Source organism: Pantherophis guttatus, chromosome 6 (assembly GCF_059756535.1).
Source record: "Pantherophis guttatus breed Tessera chromosome 6, ASM5975653v1, whole genome shotgun sequence".
In the NCBI taxonomy this organism is placed as follows: Eukaryota; Metazoa; Chordata; class Lepidosauria; order Squamata; family Colubridae; genus Pantherophis; species Pantherophis guttatus.
The window spans coordinates 36,959,925-36,979,277 of NC_142068.1; the positions used below are offsets into that span (position 1 = coordinate 36,959,925).

At 38.8% G+C, this 19,353-nt stretch overlaps 1 protein-coding gene across 3 annotated transcripts in view; it reads left to right on the forward strand.

Annotated features, from left to right (window-relative positions):
• Nucleotides 1-19,353, forward strand: part of PIK3CB (phosphatidylinositol-4,5-bisphosphate 3-kinase catalytic subunit beta) — an 81,693-nt gene that overhangs the window by 50,798 nt on the left and 11,542 nt on the right. For all 3 annotated transcript variants that reach the window (XM_034439461.3, XM_034439462.3, XM_060683038.2), the window contains 5 exons: nucleotides 4,003-4,146; nucleotides 6,710-6,809; nucleotides 9,170-9,348; nucleotides 10,179-10,288; nucleotides 11,345-11,423. In XM_034439461.3, coding sequence (XP_034295352.1) covers nucleotides 4,003-4,146; nucleotides 6,710-6,809; nucleotides 9,170-9,348; nucleotides 10,179-10,288; nucleotides 11,345-11,423 — 612 coding nt within the window. The remainder of the gene's footprint in view (nucleotides 1-4,002; nucleotides 4,147-6,709; nucleotides 6,810-9,169; nucleotides 9,349-10,178; nucleotides 10,289-11,344; nucleotides 11,424-19,353) is intronic.

A 19,353-nucleotide genomic window follows, 5' to 3' on the forward strand; every position in this document is an offset into this window, starting at 1 on the left:
TCTACTGAGCATTTGGGATATTGTAAATTATTTCATTTTTTTTTTCTGTTTTGTGTGTGTATATATCTTTTAGGAGAGCGTTTGCATTCAGCATGTTATATCAATTTTTGCGGGCATCTTCCTTGCTAAGCAATATATAAGACAGAAAAAATGTTTAAATAATCTCAATTGACAAAAGTAATAAATTCTGGAGTCTGAGGGCAGAAATTCCATCATTACCAATACTCTCTCTAATGTTGTGGCATTATGTAGTATATGAGTCACATCATTGTTGTACTCTAGAAGGTGTATTGAGGAGAATGTTGGCAGCCATGACTGGATGACTGAATTTAATTTTTTTTTTTTTGCTTTAATGCATATAGTAATTCTTTTTATATATGAATGGACAAAATATATTTTCTCTGTTGATATGATCTTTATTTGTAATTTTGTTTGAAATAAATAATTTTGTTTGAAAATTATTTTCTTACCGGTAATCAGCAAGAAAGTTGGAAGGCGGAGTCTTTGAACTTTCCCATTGATCTTTAAGACAAAATTCATATAACTAATGTTAAAGAGGTAAAGATGTAGATAGCTATGACACCTGAGGTATCTTTCAGGGATGAACCCAGCTACCTGTAAATTACAATTTTCTCCTTGTAATGATACATGCATCCAGACAGGGAACAAAGAGATGAGAGGGGTCTGTTGCCTGCCTTGAGGGAGGTGATAGTGTATCTCCTCCACAAAAAGTGATCCTTTGGTCTGAACATCTCAGAAAGTTATTAGCAAGTCTCCAACTTGCCATTTCTTGGTAAGGTTTTTAAGAAGAAGATTAGATTTCAACCAGAGAAAATCTTGGATGAGATAGATTATCTTTTTAAATGGTATCAGGCCATAACATGGGACAGAAATTGGTTGTTCTTGTGAATCATTTGCAGCAGAATTGTTTTACCAGATCATTTTGATTCTGTAAATCACTTAGAGAGGGCTGTAAAGCACTGTAAAGTGGTATATATGTCTTAGTGCTATTGCTATCTTCTTGAATTTGCATCAGCTGCTCAGTAAGGAACCGACAACTGGCTAAGGAGAAATTCAGGTTATCTATATATGCAGATTCATCTTACATATTGGTTGCATTGTTGGACTGGGAGGTCCTGCGCATGGTCACTCAGATTTTCAAAAAGGAGATTGGGGAAGAGTTGTATTTAGTCGCTTCAGCCTGACCTTTTAACATTCCTTTATTTTTTCTTTAAAGTTTTTTATTTTTTAAGACAAACAAACATTTAATACATCAATCATCCCTCCCCTGTGACATCTCGGTGTTAACTTCTTCAGTTCTTTTTATTCTTCTTGTTCCAACGGTTTCTTCTATCTTAATCAAACCACTATAAAAGTTCATTCCTATAACCATATTCTTGCCATCAAATTTTTACACATTGTTATAAAATTAATCATTTATATCTTTTTTCCAACCAACAGTAGAAATAATTCCATATTCTAAAGTATTCTGATTTTTCCCTATCTTTAATCAACAGTTAATCCGTTCATTTCTGCACAATCTAAAATCTTTTTTATTACTTATATAATATAAATCAAATTAAAAAAAAAATTACTTCATCTTCCAAAGGTATTTTCTCTAATTTCCAATTTTGAGCATAAACAATGTCGACTGGCGGCCCCCAAGGGAAAAGCCTTCTCTGTGGGGGCACCTGCCATCTGGAACGAGCTCCCCCCGGAGATACGGAGGATCCCGGATATGCGCACTTTCCGCCGCGCCTTCAAAACATTCTTATTCCAGCAGGCTGGTCTGGCTTAACCTCCCTTTTTAATTGTTTTTAAATTAGTTTTATAATTCAGGTGTTTTAAATCTGGCCAAAGTATTTAATGTATTTTAAATGGTTTTTAACATTTGTATTATGTATATTTTACTTTCTGGCTGTTCACCGCCCTGAGTCCTTTGGGAGTAATAGGATCCTGATAGTTGGTGACATTTCCAACATTTCACTGATTTATCTTTAAACATTTTTGCTAACTTCTCCAGTGGCATATGCCATCTATAAAACATTTTATATTGGTTTTCCTTATATGCGTTGGACATTGTTAATTTATAGTTCCTTTCCCATAGTTGTTGCCATTTTTCAAGCTCAATTGAATGTCCAAAATTTCTTCCCCAAGCTATCATTGTTTCTTTTATCTGTTCCTCCTCCAATTCAATATATAGCAAAAAATTATTTTAAAAAATTATTAAATTTTCTTCCATTCCTTGTGAGTATCCTATCCAACTCAGTCTTTTCCAAATAAAAACCACGTAACTTAGTGTCTTTTTCATATCTTGTTCTTATCTGCAAATACATATACCAAACTGTCTCAATCCCCTGTTCTTCCAGTTCTCGTTTCTCTTTCAATTCCCCCTTATATATTAACAAATCCTTATATCTAACAATATTTCCAAAATTAAAGACATTTGGGTATATTAAAGCTTCCATCGTTGATAACCATATTGGTATTTTCACATAGTATTTATCTCTAACCTTCTCCCAAACCAATAGCAATGCATTTCTTATATAATGTCTATGAAAGTATGTATGTATCTTATTTCTACCATATGACAAAAAAGCATGCCAACCCAGTTGCAGATCATGCCCTTCCATTGTTAACAGCCTTATATTTCTTAGTTCAATCCATTCTTTCAGCCATGTCAATGTTGCTGCTTGGTAATATAATTCCCAATTTGGTAAACCAAATCCCCCTCGCAACCTCATGTCTTGTAGCATTTTCAAACTTATTCTTGCTTTTTTCCCTTGCCATATAAATTTTGTCATTATCTTATTCAGATTATGAAAATATGTCTTTTCAATTTTTATTGGCACCATCTGGAATATAAATAACAATCTTGGTAGTATGTTCATCTTTATCAATGCAATCCGTCCCATAAGTGATAGTTGGAGATTCTTCCATTTTTCCAAATCTTTTTCAATTTGTTGTTTTAATTTATAATAGTTTTCTTCCTTTATTGTTGCACATCCTGAAGTTAGATGTACTCCCAAATATTTGATTTTCTTCACAACTTGTATATCTAACTTTTCTTTTATCTCTCTGTTTTGTTTTTCTGTTGTATTTTTCACCAAGATTTTTGTTTTATCTGTGTTTATTTTCAAACCAGAGACTTTTCCATATCTTTCAATCTGTTCTAATAATTTAGGGCCTGTTATTTGCGATTCTTCTATAATGAATACCAAATCATTTGCAAACCATTCCTTTCATTATTTCATGTTTCTACTACTTTATTTCATCTTCTACTCTATATCTTAATAATATATATATCTTATCATATCTTACAATAGCATAAGAGAACCCAACATGAAGCATTCTCTGTAGCAGGCCGCCTCCTTTAGATTAGCGAGCCCCCTAAAGCATGAATGGCTCTTACAATCATGACATTATGGAAATTGACAAAAATATGTCACTTTTTGACCTGTCCGTCAGGGCTGTGGAGTCGGGAGATAAATGTTCCGACTCCGACTCCTCAGGTTTTTGTACTTCTGACTCCGACACCAGGTACCCAAAATTTCCTTCGACTTCGACTCCAAAGCACTGTCAGGGCTATGGAGTCGGGAGATAAATGTTCCGACTCCGACTCCTCAGTTTTTTGTACTTCCGACTCCAGGTACCCAAAATTTCCTCCGACTCCTCAGCACTGCCTGTCATGATACCACGTCTTAATTTTTCAAATATTTAGTTTTGTGTTTTGTTCTTAATTTAAGTTTTGGATTTTTATCTTATTCTTAACACATAATTTTTAAGAAGGTGGCTATATTCTTTCGGTTTTAGGCAGCTAAATATATTTTATAAATCAGTAAATATATACATACGTACTGTTTTATTGTTGATTTTAATTTAGTTTATTATATTCTGTATTGGGAACATTTTATAGATAACAATGTAGAAATAGTATAAAATTGAAAATGAATTTATCTAGAATTCCACTAGTTTATCTACTTTTTTCTAACCTATTTCTAGTGATGAAGAACTTGCTCAGTATCTCCTGCAGCTTGTGCAGGTCTTGAAATATGAAGCTTTTCTTGACTGTGCTCTCTCCAGATTCCTATTAGAGAAAGCCCTGGCAAACAGAAGGATAGGACAAATGTTGTTTTGGCATTTGAGGTAAGACTTAAAATGACTCATTATAGCAAATATGTAGGTAGGGGGGATTCTATTCATTCTGAGTATTATATTTGGTTATTCTGTTTTATATCATATGTGTATAATTTATGTTTTCGCTATCCAATTAAATTGGATTGTTTAAAAGTAGATGACATTTAAAAAATGCTTCAATTGTGGTTTCTTTTCAAACAGAGAGAAAATGGCTTATTTTTTACCATAGACCAGTAGTCAATGGTAACTAAGTGAATTCCAGATAGATACACTATGTACAATTCTTAAATACAAACATATTAATAAGAATTAATAAGAAATGCATGTAAATGCATAAATATAGTCAGTTGGATAAACCATCTATAGTTGAATGATCAACCAAACTTGGGAAGAAATAGCTAAGAGTTGCTTAAAGAAAGATTGCTGTATTTTGTAAAGCAATTTTGGGTGACATTGATCTCATTATAACAGCTGGAGATAAAGGGAATGAAAGTGCTTGACCATAAATGATAACAATTCTTGCTGAGTGTCAGCATAAAGCAGGTAGTACAATATGATTCAGTGTTTCAATATGATCCCATTTGAGTGGAGACACTGTAGGACTGTTATGTTAGATATCTAGCACACTGGATAAGTAGAGCAAGTCAAAAACATGTTTCTAGGCAAGATTGACAGGTCTATTTGTATCTTTGTGTCCTTGGCATATTGCCTAAGGTTGGTGAAAGTTCATTCATAGCCCATCTGGGAAATTGTGGCCCATGAAAATTGAAGTGGATAACCAAGATTAGAGAAGACAGAATGGCTGGAAGAAACAGTACCTTAAGCCAGTAACAAAATATATGAATCCAAGTAGATATTTCAGTTTTAAGTAACTGGCTGCATGGTACAGCATTGCACTGGGAATGAGTAGGAAACTTGGAAAATGAAACTTACAACTTGGCTTTGTATCAAGTGGAAGGGAATGACTTGTAGGGACTCAACTAAACTCTAAAAAGGAGTTAAATATGAATCTCAGCCAAGAAGAGTTTAAACACTTCCAGTACAAACTGAGCTCCTTTGGAGCTTATCAAACTAATTTTACTCTTTTCATATCTCACATCCCAAAATGAATTTATCAAGGGAGTTTTAAGGGCTTGTGAGAGATGGTGCCCATGAAGGCGGAACTGCTATGACAGACTGCAGTGAGAATAGTAAGGATTTAGTCTGCAAGTATCTTGCATTATATAGAAGAAGATTATTTTGATAATAATATTGCTTTACCTGTATGATTTCTCCATATATTTGTTTTTTTCAAAGTATATCTTTAGAAGCAGAACCACATAGTTTCTTTAGGTAGTTTCTTTATAATTTATCAAACATTTCTTTAAAGATGTGTTCCGTTCTTCAAAAGCAGCAAGGTAGCTTGGGAAACACTGCTTACTTTTTGGAATTGGGTGAACTTTTTATTTACTACTAGAAGTGAGGACCAGTCTTAAATTTATTTATATTTTATACATTTGTGATAAAATATATCAAAAGATTCTTTTTTTGTTCCTCATAAAAACCACAACCATGTGTGTTGTTCCCTTCCATACAAAATAGTTTTGCATCATAAGGTCTTATTATTAATCTTTAGATCCATTTTTTTTTGTCTCTCATTGAACCAGTATCTCAAGAACCATTGATCCAGCTGAGATAATTAAAGAGAAAGGATCCTTTAGATCAGGGGTCTCCAACCTTGGCAACTTTAAGCCTGGAGGACTTCAACTCCCAGAATTCCCCAGCCAGCAAAGCTATTCTAGGCGTTGAAGTCCTCCAGGCTTAAAGTTACTGAAGTTAGAGAACCCTGCTTTAGATTGTTCTTCAAATATTCCTACCCACAATTAATGACTCAAAACAGTAATGATCAGGCTTTTAAACTGCAGCGAATTGGTGCCTTCAAAATGCCTTCTTCTCCTTTACCTTTACCTTCCAAAAGTCATGCTTCGACTCTTTTTCGATACTGCCATAGTCTGTAGCTCTGAAGTTATGTTGACTTTCACTCCTGTAATCAACCATGTGTACTGGTGATTATAGTAACTGAAACCCAATTCATAAAGTTGTTATCATTTGAAAAGCTGCTGTAATCAATAGTTTCAGACCTCTCTTGAAATGGAACACCCAAGAAGAGGTTCTTCTAATAACCTGTTTTATGATTTTGGCAGAGCTCTCCTCAAGCTAACTTTCAAGAACATCACAAACTTGCACATAAAACAGAATTTCTTTTCTCACATTGTTTCCTCAATTTTGCAACAAGACATTTTGACTCATCTCTGTACAGGTTCCTTCTTAGAAGGTGAGGAATTTAAAAGGCAGAGGACTTAACTTGGGGGATTAGATTGACTTCTGCTGCAAAGAGCTTGTGTATTGTATTTTAATAGGTATAAACTTTCCATGTGCAAGGATGTACTTGGCTTTACATCTATTTATTTGTAGAGCAGTAACAACATAATCTGGGTTTTAAGAGCTGCACATCTACCTTCTGATTTGGATATATATTATAAATATGTCTTTAAAATACATGGTTATACATTTACACATATATGTCTTGTAGATCAGAAATGCATATACCTGCAGTTTCTTTGCAGTTTGGTGTGATATTGGAAGCTTATTGTCGTGGAAGTGTCCCTCACATGAAAGTTCTTTCCAAACAGGTACTACTTATTTTAAATCCTTCCCCTGACATTATTTGCACAAAGTCAACATGATGTAAAATGCTTTAATAGGCCAGGCCCTTTTGAAAAAGCACCTAACAAATCCACAGTAGTCTTATTATCTGTAGAAATAACCAGCAATTGTTGCTTAACCAGTTGTGCAATGCTGCTGACAATATTCATTAGGAAACTGGCAAAATAATTCTTTTAGAGGGTTTTTTCCCCTATTTATCTCCTGCAATCAGTGTATAAATCTTTTCCTCATAAAATAATTACCTATTCCTGTAGTATAAGAAAATATCTATATTAATTAAGATACCTGAGTAAACCATTAAAAATTAACAGCTGTGTTACATATATTCAGTTTAATTTTCTGTGGGCTGTGACATTTTTGGTGTACTTTGGAGGAAGTGCATGTCAGTGCAATCAAAGAAGGGGCAAAAAATTCCCAACTGTGCAAACACGGAAAAAATTGAACTTAGAAATACTTCAAAAAGTTCCTGTTTGTCCAGCACAGGTTGAATTTGTTCCCTCCTATAATGTTTGCACAGCTCCTAGAATGGTAGAAAAGCAGGGATCTTTTGGTTTTCACAGATGGCTGACCTGACAAGACTCTCTTGTCATTTTTCTATAATCAAACTCTGTACAGTTTCCACAGCATCCTGCTTAGAATGATTCAGCCTTCTGTAAGAAAGTTTTAAGTCTTAAATTCTAAAATTTAAATTCTTTTTTTCATTACAGAACCTACTGAAAATATAAAAGTGGATACTAATTATTAAGCAATATGTATTTTCCAAGTTTATTAACACCGGTTGAAGTTTCAGATTTATAAAGAAGTTATTATTGTTCTATTTATTTTAGTAGTAAAAGTATCAACACACTGGATATTAAGAAATGTCTGCCAGTTCATGGTCTAAGGTCATATCCATTGCTTCAGCATTATGTTTCTAGAACTCTAAAACAAAGGAAGTAGTAATTTAACAAAATTGGAAGAAACAACCATGAAAAATGTTTGTTAGTCGGTCCATAATTAATAGTCAACATTTGTCAAAAGTAAGGTTGGATTCTGTATCTCTTATCCAAGATTTAAGGGCACAAAGACTGGGAAATAGATGGAGAATGTAAACTAATTTACACTGAAGCAGGCAGATATAAATCTAGTAAATGAATTGGACATTTTAAAAAATTTTGCTCCTCACAGTCACCTTCACAATTGTTACATTTTAACTATGCTTTTGAACCCTGATAGATACAGAGAGCAGACATGTTTGCATCCTGTAGACGTAAATGTACCAACATGGAAATTTCTCTTCTGATAATTTTGTTCCCTGGTTGCTATGTCAAGGTCATTCTAATCCGTTTAGATTAGATGCTCCTGCTATTAAAGCCTTTTTTTATTGACCACATGGGAAAAGGGCTTCCTGCTTCATGATAAAACTATGCCGGTCACCCACTTGGAATCATATTTGGCTATCATTTTCTTTGGTTCCGGTTCAACAGTTGACAAATGTTGCTAACTAAGTCTTCAAATGTAAATTATTTTAATATTTTTATATATTTAATTTTTTTACTTGCCAATAAAATAAGTAGCCATGTGGGGAATTCTCTGTACTTCTGAGCAAGAACATTACTTCAATTTATGGTTAGATTCTTTTGGCAGAATGCTATCTCATGTGTAAATTTAATTGATAAGAGGAGATGTGAGATAGAAAATTTATGGAAGTTAACATTTAGCTACAATTGCCTAAAAGAAACAAACATTAAATCTCACTTTCGTGGCTCCCTTAAAGTTGCTCCTTTGTAAATGTGTCAAAGGCTAGAATTGGTTTTGTTGCAGCTCAGGGAAAAGTACTTTTATAAATTTACCATATATTTACCACCTTGTCTTTTATATGGTGAAGATAAATATGAGGGGAAAACAAAATAATAATCTTGATTTTTTTAGGGCTTTTTTTAAATATGCTGTTCAATATGCTGTTAAAAGGAGTTTGCATAATACTGTATAATTACTCTAGTTGTGTTAATTTTAGAAATTATTGCCTGTATTTTGGATCATCCATTGACATATGCATAGTTCATACATCTTAATAATTTATTATTTGATTAAGCAATATTTGCTAAATAAGCCAGAGTAGCCAGAACAAGGTGGCTGGATGGAGTCACTGAAGCAGTAGGCATGAGCTTAAATGGACTCCAGAGGATGGTAGAGGACAAGAGGGCCTGGAAGAATGTTGTCCATGGGGTTGGACAGGACTTCGCGACTAACAACAACGAACGGAATTAAACAAAGCACAAATTAGCATGATAAGTGAACCCATCCATTCATTCTAGAAAGTAGTATTTTCAAATATCTATTTCAGGTTGAAGCACTGAATAAGATGAAGACTTTGAATAGCTTAATCAAGCTGAATGCCATGAAGCAAAGCAAAGCCAAAGGCAAGGATACAATGCATACCTGTTTAAAACAAAGTGCATACAGAGAGGCTCTTTCCCATCTCCAGTCCCCTCTGAATCCATCGGTCTTACTTTCAGAACTTTGGTAAGATGGCCTGCTTTCATTCATCCATGTACACTGTACTATAAGTTGTAGTATAAAAAACCAGAAGGCTCCAATTCTTTAAGTTCTCTGCTCTTTATTGCTCAGTAAACATAGGCATGCATAAGGCAGCATTTCTACATGTAGCTGACATTTTCTTTTTCTCCATCTTAGCCATATAAGCAAATCTCTGTTGTTTTAAGATTAAAATGTTAGTTCTAATTTCGATTAGTGAAGTTTGGATTAACTGTTAAATATTTAGCATTTCCAGAAGTAATGGCTTAAATTAATAATTTACTGCTAATGGGTTATCAAAATATGCACAATAATAGCTTATGTGACAACTTTTTAAACACAAAACCCAGTAAAATTTAGATGAAAACATTCATCCAAATATACTGAATTGGTTTTGAACATAGTAACAACTGCTAGAATTGCTTTACACTAGAAATTACAATCAATTTATTCCCTCTCTGTGTGTGTGTGTGTGTGTGTGTGCGTGTGTGTGCGTGTGTGTGTGTGTGTGTGAGAGAGAGAGAGAGAGAGAGAGAGAAAGAGAGATTGAGAGATTTTCAAAGTAAATATGCATCTCTATTTCAGGTTTTGTATTAGTAGCCACTAGAAAGGGGTCCAAGAATTATTTAAATAATGTGCCAGTTTGCCAGTGTAACTGACATTGAAGCAACAGAATGAACGTTTTGAAAAGCATTTGTCCAGGTTCTAAAATTCCATTATAGAATAACCTTCTGTCAGACTTATTTCTTCCCAATACATTTTATGGCTCATTAATCTTTTAACTGAACTCACCAAAAATGTTATTACCTTTGTTCTAGTATAGAGAAATGTAAATACATGGACTCAAAAATGAAGCCTTTATGGATAGTATACAGTAACAAAGCGTTTGGTGCTGACTTGGTGGGAATTATTTTTAAAAATGGAGATGGTAAGTACACAGAAAACTTCATTTTCTACTGTTGGCATTTTAATGTTAGATTTAAGCCTTAAACTTTTTTTAAAAAAATACAGGTGTCGTGGAACATTGCATTATTTCAGGCAGATTATATTGAAATTCAGTCTGATAAATAATAATTTTTTTTACAAATCCAAATATGTTTTATAGATGTTTGAAAAATTTCCATATACACGTAGACCTCAACCTATGACCCCAATTGAGCTCAAAATTTCAGCTGCTAAGAGACAGTTGTTAAATGAATTTTGCCCATTTTACAATCTTTCTTGCTACATTTGTTAAGTGAATCACTACGGTTGTTAAATTAGTAACACGGCTGTTAAATTAATCTGGCTTTCCCATTGACTTTGCTTGTCAGAAGGTTGCAAAAGATGATATCACATGACCCTTGGACACTGCAACCATCATAAATATATGTATGAATTTTATGAACTGTGAATATGAATTTTAATCATGGGACCATGGGGATGCTGCAATGGTCATAAGAGTGAAGAACTGTCATAAATCAATTTTTTTCAGGGCAATTGTAACTTTGAATAGTCACTAAACAAACTGTTGTAAGTCAAGGACAATGTCAGGGTTCCAAGTAATACACCTATAACAAACAACTCCGAGGCAGGTAGATTCCTCAAAGAATAATATTATATTCAATAATATTCAATTTTATTGAATATATCATATTGGCAAAGGCTGGTGAAAACCGACTCTGAATTAATTTTTAATTAGTTTTCACCTAATTAAAAGGTTTTTTTCCCTTCCCCAAACAGTCACATGGTCCAATCAAATTGCTATCTGGTTGCTGGTAACTTTACTCTTCCTCTCTTTGACCACCTGTGAGAAAATATTTTGGTTTGGTTACAAAACCACCAGCTATCTCTATTCCCCCCTCCCTATCCCTCAACTCTAGTGTGGCAACACTGAAGCCTCAAAAATGGCCTCAGTCAGGTCAGCTTCACAGTTGACAGACTACCTATATATTGCACATTTTTCAATTATTTTTCATATCCTATCTATTGATTTTTGTTACAGATCTACGACAAGACATGTTAACTCTTCAGATGTTACGTTTAATGGATTTACTTTGGAAAGAAGCTGGGCTAGACCTTCGGTAAGTAAATTTTCTTCTTAATGTTGTTTTTTAGATTGTTTAGTATTACTAATATCTTTAAATACTATTTATTTGAAGACATACAAAATGATTCAAAGTTATCTGCACAACTTCAGATAATTTCTAAAAGAAATACTTCTTTACACTTAACAAGGAATAGAAGCATACATTACCATTTTCAAAGAACAAATTCTATACAAGTGTGCTAGTTTAATTTTACAAATAAAGATTTTCAATAATGTCAAAAATGTTGCATCCTGATTTAAAGAATGTAAAAAATGCAAGTAGAAAAATAGGGACCACCTTTGATGTGAAGGTAACAGCATTCCATGCTCCTTTGGCATTTAGTCATGCCAGCCACATGACCATGGAGACGTCTTTGGACAGCAGTGGCTCTTTGGCTTTGAAACGGAGATGAGCACCGCCCCCTAGAGTCGGGAATGACTAGCACATATGTGCAAGGAGAACATTTACCTTAATAGGAAGTCAATTGCTGCCCTATAGAAGATAATAAAAAGAAGCCATTAACCAAGATACTAGTTTTTAATATAATGTCAGATATAACAATATTTCATTACCTACCATAATGTTCTGTTCTCTTTTTTAGCTCAGCATGCCTTATAGGTATTTTTGGGCAATTTATTTATTTATTTTCCAATCTGAGCAGATCTCCAAAGTCCCTTCTATCTCTGTTATTCTGTTATTTATTTATTTTTATTTTTGTTGTTGTTTGAAAACTATCTAAAGGTCAGCTTTAGTTTGCAACATGGAAGAATATTTATATTCTTGATGACTTTGATATTAAAAATATTTTAAATATAAGATTTTCAGTTTATTTTCCTAATTGGATATGTGCGTTATTTTTTTCATTATAGAATTAAATAGAAAAATACGTCTCAATCTCTACAGTCATGCCACAAATAAAGTTTGGTGATCGTGCTGTTAATTAGGAATAAAATACTCACAATTTCCTAACTTTCCTAACTTGGGTATTTTCCACAAATCATCACAGTAACAATTTATCAAAAATTTTACATGTTTGCAACCATTTAGTACAAAATGCAGTTGGGCAAGTCTTACCTACCTTTTCAGTACAGTATTAACTTGTTATTTTATTCTAATATGAAGTTCATTCAGACATCAGTGAAGTAATCTGAATTTTAGTGATTTAAGGCAATCATGGAGAAAGATAGGATAAAGGAAATAATAAGCTAATTTTCCCCTAATCAACTGCTATAAAGATGTAATTCATGCTAGCTCTTGCAAAGCCAGAAAGTTTGAAATAATTTGATACCTCGACCATTGTAATGCAAAGATATAATGTTGCATTATGATAACTCCCTACACATCTTAACAACAAGAAAGTTATTTACTTCTAGTTTTTCCATGTACAAGCTTTTATCATTGAATAGCTGGTTTCTATGGATGTATATTTCTGGAAGGGGCTTTAGTTACTTTCTTTACCTCTTCATTACTGGAGGTTTTTAAGAGGAGACTGGATAGCCACTTGTCTGGAATAATATAGGGCAGTGATGGCTAACCTTTTTGCCGTTGTGGGCCAAAAGTATGGGGAGCGTGGGGGGGTTGCGCGCATGCCCACACCCATAATTCAATGCGCCCCGACCCTGCGCATGCATGCACGGAATCCCCTCCCCCCGGTGCTCCACCCGCTTATAGCACGGTGGAACCGGAAGGCCCGTTTTTCGCCCTCCCCAGGCTCCAGAGCCTTTCTAGAAGCCTGGGGAGGGCGAAAACGACTTCCCCCCCAGGCCTTCCGGAAGCTGGAAACAGCCCATTTCCTCACTTCCGGTGGGCCCGGAAGGCCCGAAAATTAGCTGGCCGACACATGCATGTGCACTGGAGCTGAGCTAGGACAACGCTCACGTGCCCACAGATATGGCTCCGCGTGCCACAGGTTCACCATCAGGTATAGGGTCTCCTGGAGGTTGGAATAGAAGACCTCCAAAGTCACTTCCAATTCTATTCTGCTTGATTGTCCCTCATTTATGTTAGAGAAGGCCAAATTTAAACGCCTGTAGTCAAATTTTAGCAAATCTATTGAAATGAACTGTTCATACTATAATAATTGATATGCAGCATGAAACATGAAACCTATTTTTGCACATGGACTTCTTGAAAGAATTTGTTATTGTATTCCACTTTATTTATTAAATCTCAGAAATCTGGAGATCATGTGTGTAACTATCAAGCTCAATCTTCTTTTACAACTTTTCAAATCCTTGCTTAAATCATCAATCTTCACTTTTAAAATAAAGCCATTTTTCTATGTTTATCATACTAAGTCCTGTTGGAATACCAAATATGGCAACAGAACAATTTATATTTTGTGATGCCATTTTGGTGGTGGGAATATGATGCAGCCCATTGTACTTCAGATTTCCTTGATGAGGGTGTGACATTGTCCAGATGAGGGTTGTATCAGTCGGATCTGATGCTGGCTGAGTCATAATTTTTGACCACTCCCCTTGCTCCGCCCCTTTCATGCCCAGTTTAGACTCAGTCGGCCTGAGAGAAACATCTCCTACAGATCTGGCTATACAGCCCAGGTCTGTTCAATATCACAGAATTGTAAGTCTTTTTGACCACCTTTTTATTTCTCTAGTTTAAAATTGTTACTTCCCCTTTAAATTTTCCTAAGGTACCGGTCTACCAGGCTATATATATATATATATTTTTTCCCCCCTTCTATTGTAGCCTGCCGGTTTTGCCTTGCTAGAGCGTCCTAAGCTGCCAGGCTTTGCTTCGCTCCTGGCGGCGGCCATTTTGAAAGCCCCATTTTAAAAGGGAACTTTTTTTCCTTTTTCTTTTTCCTGTCTTTTTTGGGGGGGATTTTTTTGATCTATCCCACCAACGATTGTTTAAGGGGCCCTAGACCACAATACCACCAACAATAATAGCGATTCCCTAATTTTAAGGGAAATCACCAAATCGGGCCGCCGCCCACGCTACAGTGATCCCAAAACCGCTGATCAGCTGTAGAGCGGTTAATTGAAGCGCCGCGGCAATTTTAAAAGGAGTTTTTTGCCGCTTTGCCACCAACGAGTCTGCAAGTTTGGGGGGGGCAGCAAGCTTCTTCTTGCCTCTCCCTGTGGCATTTCCAGCCAGTATTTTTTATTTTTTCTCTTCGTGGCTGTGGGGGCGCTGAGGAGGTCCGTTTCTAGGCTTGACTAGACAGATACCTCCAGAGCAGAGTTTCCTCCTGCTCAAGTGTGACCTGGCAGCCATCGTGCTTAACGCCAGAGTCGTTGCCATCTCAAATTTCAACCACGTGGCGAAACTGAAACCAAAAGCTATTTCTCCAGTCGACATCGTGGTCGCAGTGAGTATACTAAAGATGGCAGATCGCTCTTCCCATGGGGAGGAAAATACTATGTACACTGGGAAGAAATCAACTTCCAAACGTAAGCACCTTTCTAAGCCTGAGGAGAAGGATTTAACAAAGAGGCATAAATCTCTAGAAAAGCAAGCTAGTGAAGTGCCTGCAACTGAGCCTGGTAAGGGGACCCCCCCCCATCTACCCCCCCTCCTCCCATTTCAACTGTTAGCCAGGCCTGGTCTTCGGAGGGAGAGGGTAATGTTCTTCAACAAGACCAAAGCAATTTGCAAAACCCCTTTGCAAGTCAATTAATGACCCCTGCAACTCCTGTATTTGGTGGGCATGCAGCTGCAGCTGCTTCAACAGGTGAATCCTCTATGCCTGTGCTAACCCCCGAAGATCCTTTAAAAAATGTGCCAGAAGGATTGAGAATTCTGATTGAACAGGCCATTGCTTCTAGAATGGCAGCCAATATTCATGGTCACCACTCTGGCTCTGCTATTTCAGAGCGATCTGCCCGTATTAGAATTTCTCCTGCAGTCAGTCTTACTGGCTCTCATTCTCCTGCAGCCTCCAGAGTTAGTGAAGCCTTTGTGTTTGAGGAAGAGAGACATTCTGACCTATCAGATGATGAGGGGATAATCCAAGATCAACCTGCCTTTACAGGATTATTTCCCCCCAATAAATTCAAGTCTTTATTGCATAAGGCTCGCTTAACAGCCGCCTTAAAGGAAGATGAATATTTTCAAGAGATGCAGGAGGCTCAAAAGGGTGGACTACAGGGACCTTTTTCTGAACCCCCCCTGAACTTTGTTATGTACCAACTCCACAACTGTTCATAGACGTGGTAAAGAAACAGTGGGCTGGGCCTGCAACCATGGCATCTGCACATGGTTCAGATAAGAAATATTATGCTGTTGCTCCAAAGTTTGCTCAACTCTTGCAAGTTCCACCTGTAGACAGCCCTGTAGCGGCCCTTTCCTCTTCTTCTTCATACGTAACTGGGGATACTTCTGAAGGTCTAAGGCCAGAAGACAAAAAGTTAGAATTTCTGTTTAAAAAGAACCATCAGGCCTCGGCATGGGCAATTCAATCAGCTTCATCAGCCTCATTTTTTAATAGAACTACCATCCTTTGGCTTCAACAGTTACAGGCAAGGGTACCCCCCAGTGAGGTTCGCCTTCATCAGGATATTAATAAAATCATTGCTGCCACTCAATTTTCGGCTGATGCAACCTTGAATTCAGCCAAATTTGCATCCAGAGCCTTAGCCTCTACAGTTTCAGCCCGGAGGATGCTCTGGCTTCGCCAATGGCCTGCTGACCTTAAGGCCAAATGGCGCTTGGCTGCAGCTCCATATTCTGCAAACAAACTATTTGGGGAATCACTTGAACCCCTTCTTGTAGAGACACGGGATAAGCGAAAAATTTTGCCCTCAACATACAAACGGGCTGAAGGAAGACCCTCTCCATATTACAGAAGGCCTTCCTTTCGTTCCTACCCCCAGGGAGGCCCCTCCAGGCAGGAATATCTTCAGGGATCCTATCGATCCTCGGACCGTCAATATTTTCGGGACAGGAGCAGACAATTCCAGCCCAAACGGTCCTTTCGGGGTTCTGGTTTCCGCCAGTCCCGCAGTCGTAAGTGACTCACTACCAAATCCTCCAGTAGGGGGTCGCCTGTCCCTCTTTGCGGACAGGTGGGAAAGGTCATCTTCAGACCTTTGGGTTCTTTCAGTTGTGAAATTCGGCCTCCCCCTGGAATTTCTCTCCAGGCCTCCAACCCGCTTTCTTCAATGTCCAACTTCCAAAAGCGAATCCAGATGTCAATTAATGAACCAAGCAGTTCAGCACCTACTACAGATTCACGCCATAGAGGAGGTCCCCCACGATCAATGGAAACAGGGGTATTATTCCATCCTGTTCGTAGTTCCAAAGCGGTCAGGGGGGTGGAGAGCCATTCTGGACTTAAAAAATCTCAACTCATACATAGTGTATCGCAGATTCAAAATGTGTTCACTAACCTCTATTCTTCAAGGGATTCGTCCCAACGATTTTCTAGTTTCCATAGACCTCATGGAGGCTTATCTTCACATTCCCATCCTGCCAAAGCATCGACAGTATCTCCGATTCAGCTATGCAGGAAAGCATTTTCAATACCGGGCTCTTCCCTTCGGACTGGCATCTGCACCAAGGGTCTTCACAAAGGTCCTGGCGGTGGTGGCGGCTCACCTGAGACAACAACCGGTAAGGATCCAGGCTTACCTGGACGATATTCTGATTCAGGCTCACTCTCAAGAGCAAGCCTTACACGACCTACACCTCACGATTCAAACCCTGAACGACCATGGGTTCTTGGTCAACTACAAAAAAAGTCAGTTAGTGCCAGTCACCAGGATCACCCATCTTGGCGCCATCATAGACGCAGCCCAGGGGACCGTCTACCTAACCTTGGAACGACGGTCAGACATCAGGGACCTAGTAGCTCTCATTCGCAGAACTCCATCAGTTCCATTGGCCACTCTATCCAAGCTCTTAGGCAAGATGGTCTCTTGCGTCCAGATCGTCCCATGGGCACACCTTCACGCTCGCCACTTGCAGTGGTTCCTGCTTCCTTTTCAAAAGAAACGCCAAGCTCACACCATGTCAACAGTCAAAGTTCCACTCTCAGTCAGGCAATCGCTAGGTTGGTGGACATCGCCTTCTCTCGACAAGGGGTGTCTCTTCATGAATCACGACCGACTTGTACTCACTACAGATGCCAGCCTTCACGGATGGGGGGCTCATCTTGCATCACACGTGGCTCAGGGCCGTTGGTCTGCATCAGACCTCGCCAACCCTATCAACTGGCTGGAGCTGAAGGCCATTCGTCTCGCTCTCACGCACTTTCACCGGTTTGTGCAACACCGTCATGTTCTGGTGTTGACAGACAATATGGCGGCGAAGGCACATGTCAACCGTCAAGGGGGCACCCACTCAAAGCGCCTCATGGAGGAATCATTTCGCCTGGGCAAGTGGGCAGAACAACACCTCCTCTCCATCAGAGCGGACCACATTGCGGGGTCGGAAAACACACAGGCGGATTTCCTGAGCAGGACAGAGGTGGACAACAGCGAGTGGCAGATTCATCCCGACATATTTCATCAGATTTGCAACAGGTTCGGCATCCCAGCCATAGATCTCTTCGCCACACACCTGAACAATCAGCTTCCTCGCTTCTTCTCGAGGTTCCCGACGCCAGGGGCGGAAGGGGTCAACGCTCTCCGTCTCACCTGGCCGCCAGGTCTTCACTACGCTTTTCCGCCGCTGCCTCTGATTCCGGCCCTGATTCGGAAGGTCATCGCCGACAGAGCAGAAATTATCCTCGTGGCTCCCCACTGGCCACGCCGTCCGTGGTTTGCAGACCTGGTCAGTCTCTCCACATTTCACCCTTGGAGGATTCCACCAGACGAGATTGTACTGCGTCAGGGGAACCTTCTTCATCCGGACCCTCAGTGGCTCCAACTGACTGCATGGCGCTTGAAGGGGCCCGTCTAAGGCAGGACAATTATTCAGATAGGGTGATTCACATTGTTCAAGCCTGCAGACGTAAATCCACAGTCAGACTCTACAATATCTCCTGGCTCGCCTTTTATAGGTGGTGCCGTTCCCGGCAGATAGATCCTGTTTCAGCCTCACCTGCCCAGATCTTGGAGTTCCTCAGAGATGGGTTTGACCGTGGTCTGGCCCATAGTACCCTTCGGAGACATGTGGCGGCTCTGTCTACGGCCTTGTCCAGTCCATCCGGCCGACCACTCACTCAGCACCCTGTGATAAAAAAGTTCCTGCGAGGAGCCAGGCTCTTGCGGCCCTCCTCGATTCATAGATACCCTACTTGGGATTTGCCCAAGGTCCTTAACGCTTTAACTGAGACTCCCTTTGAACCCCTCCGCACGGTTCACCTTCGCTTTCTCACCCTTAAGGTGGTTTTCCTTATAGCCATAACTTCAGCCCGTCGCATTTCGGAGCTGGCAGCCCTCTCAGTTAGGGAGGATCTCTGTGTTTTCCGGCCGGACACAGTTATTTTGAGATTGGACCCTTCCTTTATTCCCAAGGTTAATTCCCCCTTTCACAGGGCCCAAGAGGTTATTTTGCCCAATTTCTGTCCCCGGCCCTCTCATGCCTTGGAACGAAGGTGGCATACCTTAGATGTACGGAGGGCCCTAAAGATTTATATCAAAAGGACTGCTCCCTTCAGGAAGTCAGAGGCTTTGTTTGTTTCCTTTTTGCCAGGCTCCCTAGGGCTCAAAGTCTCTTCTGCCACAATTGGTAGATGGATCAGGGCTTGCATCGCCTCGGCATATCAGGCCCAGGCGATTCCTGTTCCCAATAGCATTACTGCCCACTCCACTAGGAGTGCTGCTACCTCAGCAGCTTGGGCGACTCAGGCCTCCCTTGAGGAGGTATGTAGGGCAGCCACCTGGTCTACCCCCTCGCCATTTATTCGTCATTACAAGATAGATACCTTTGCTTCTGCTGAAGCGTCATTTGGCAGGAGGGTTTTGCAGCAGGTGCATCGTGCGAGGGTCTCTCCAGGCCCTTCGACATCCCGCCC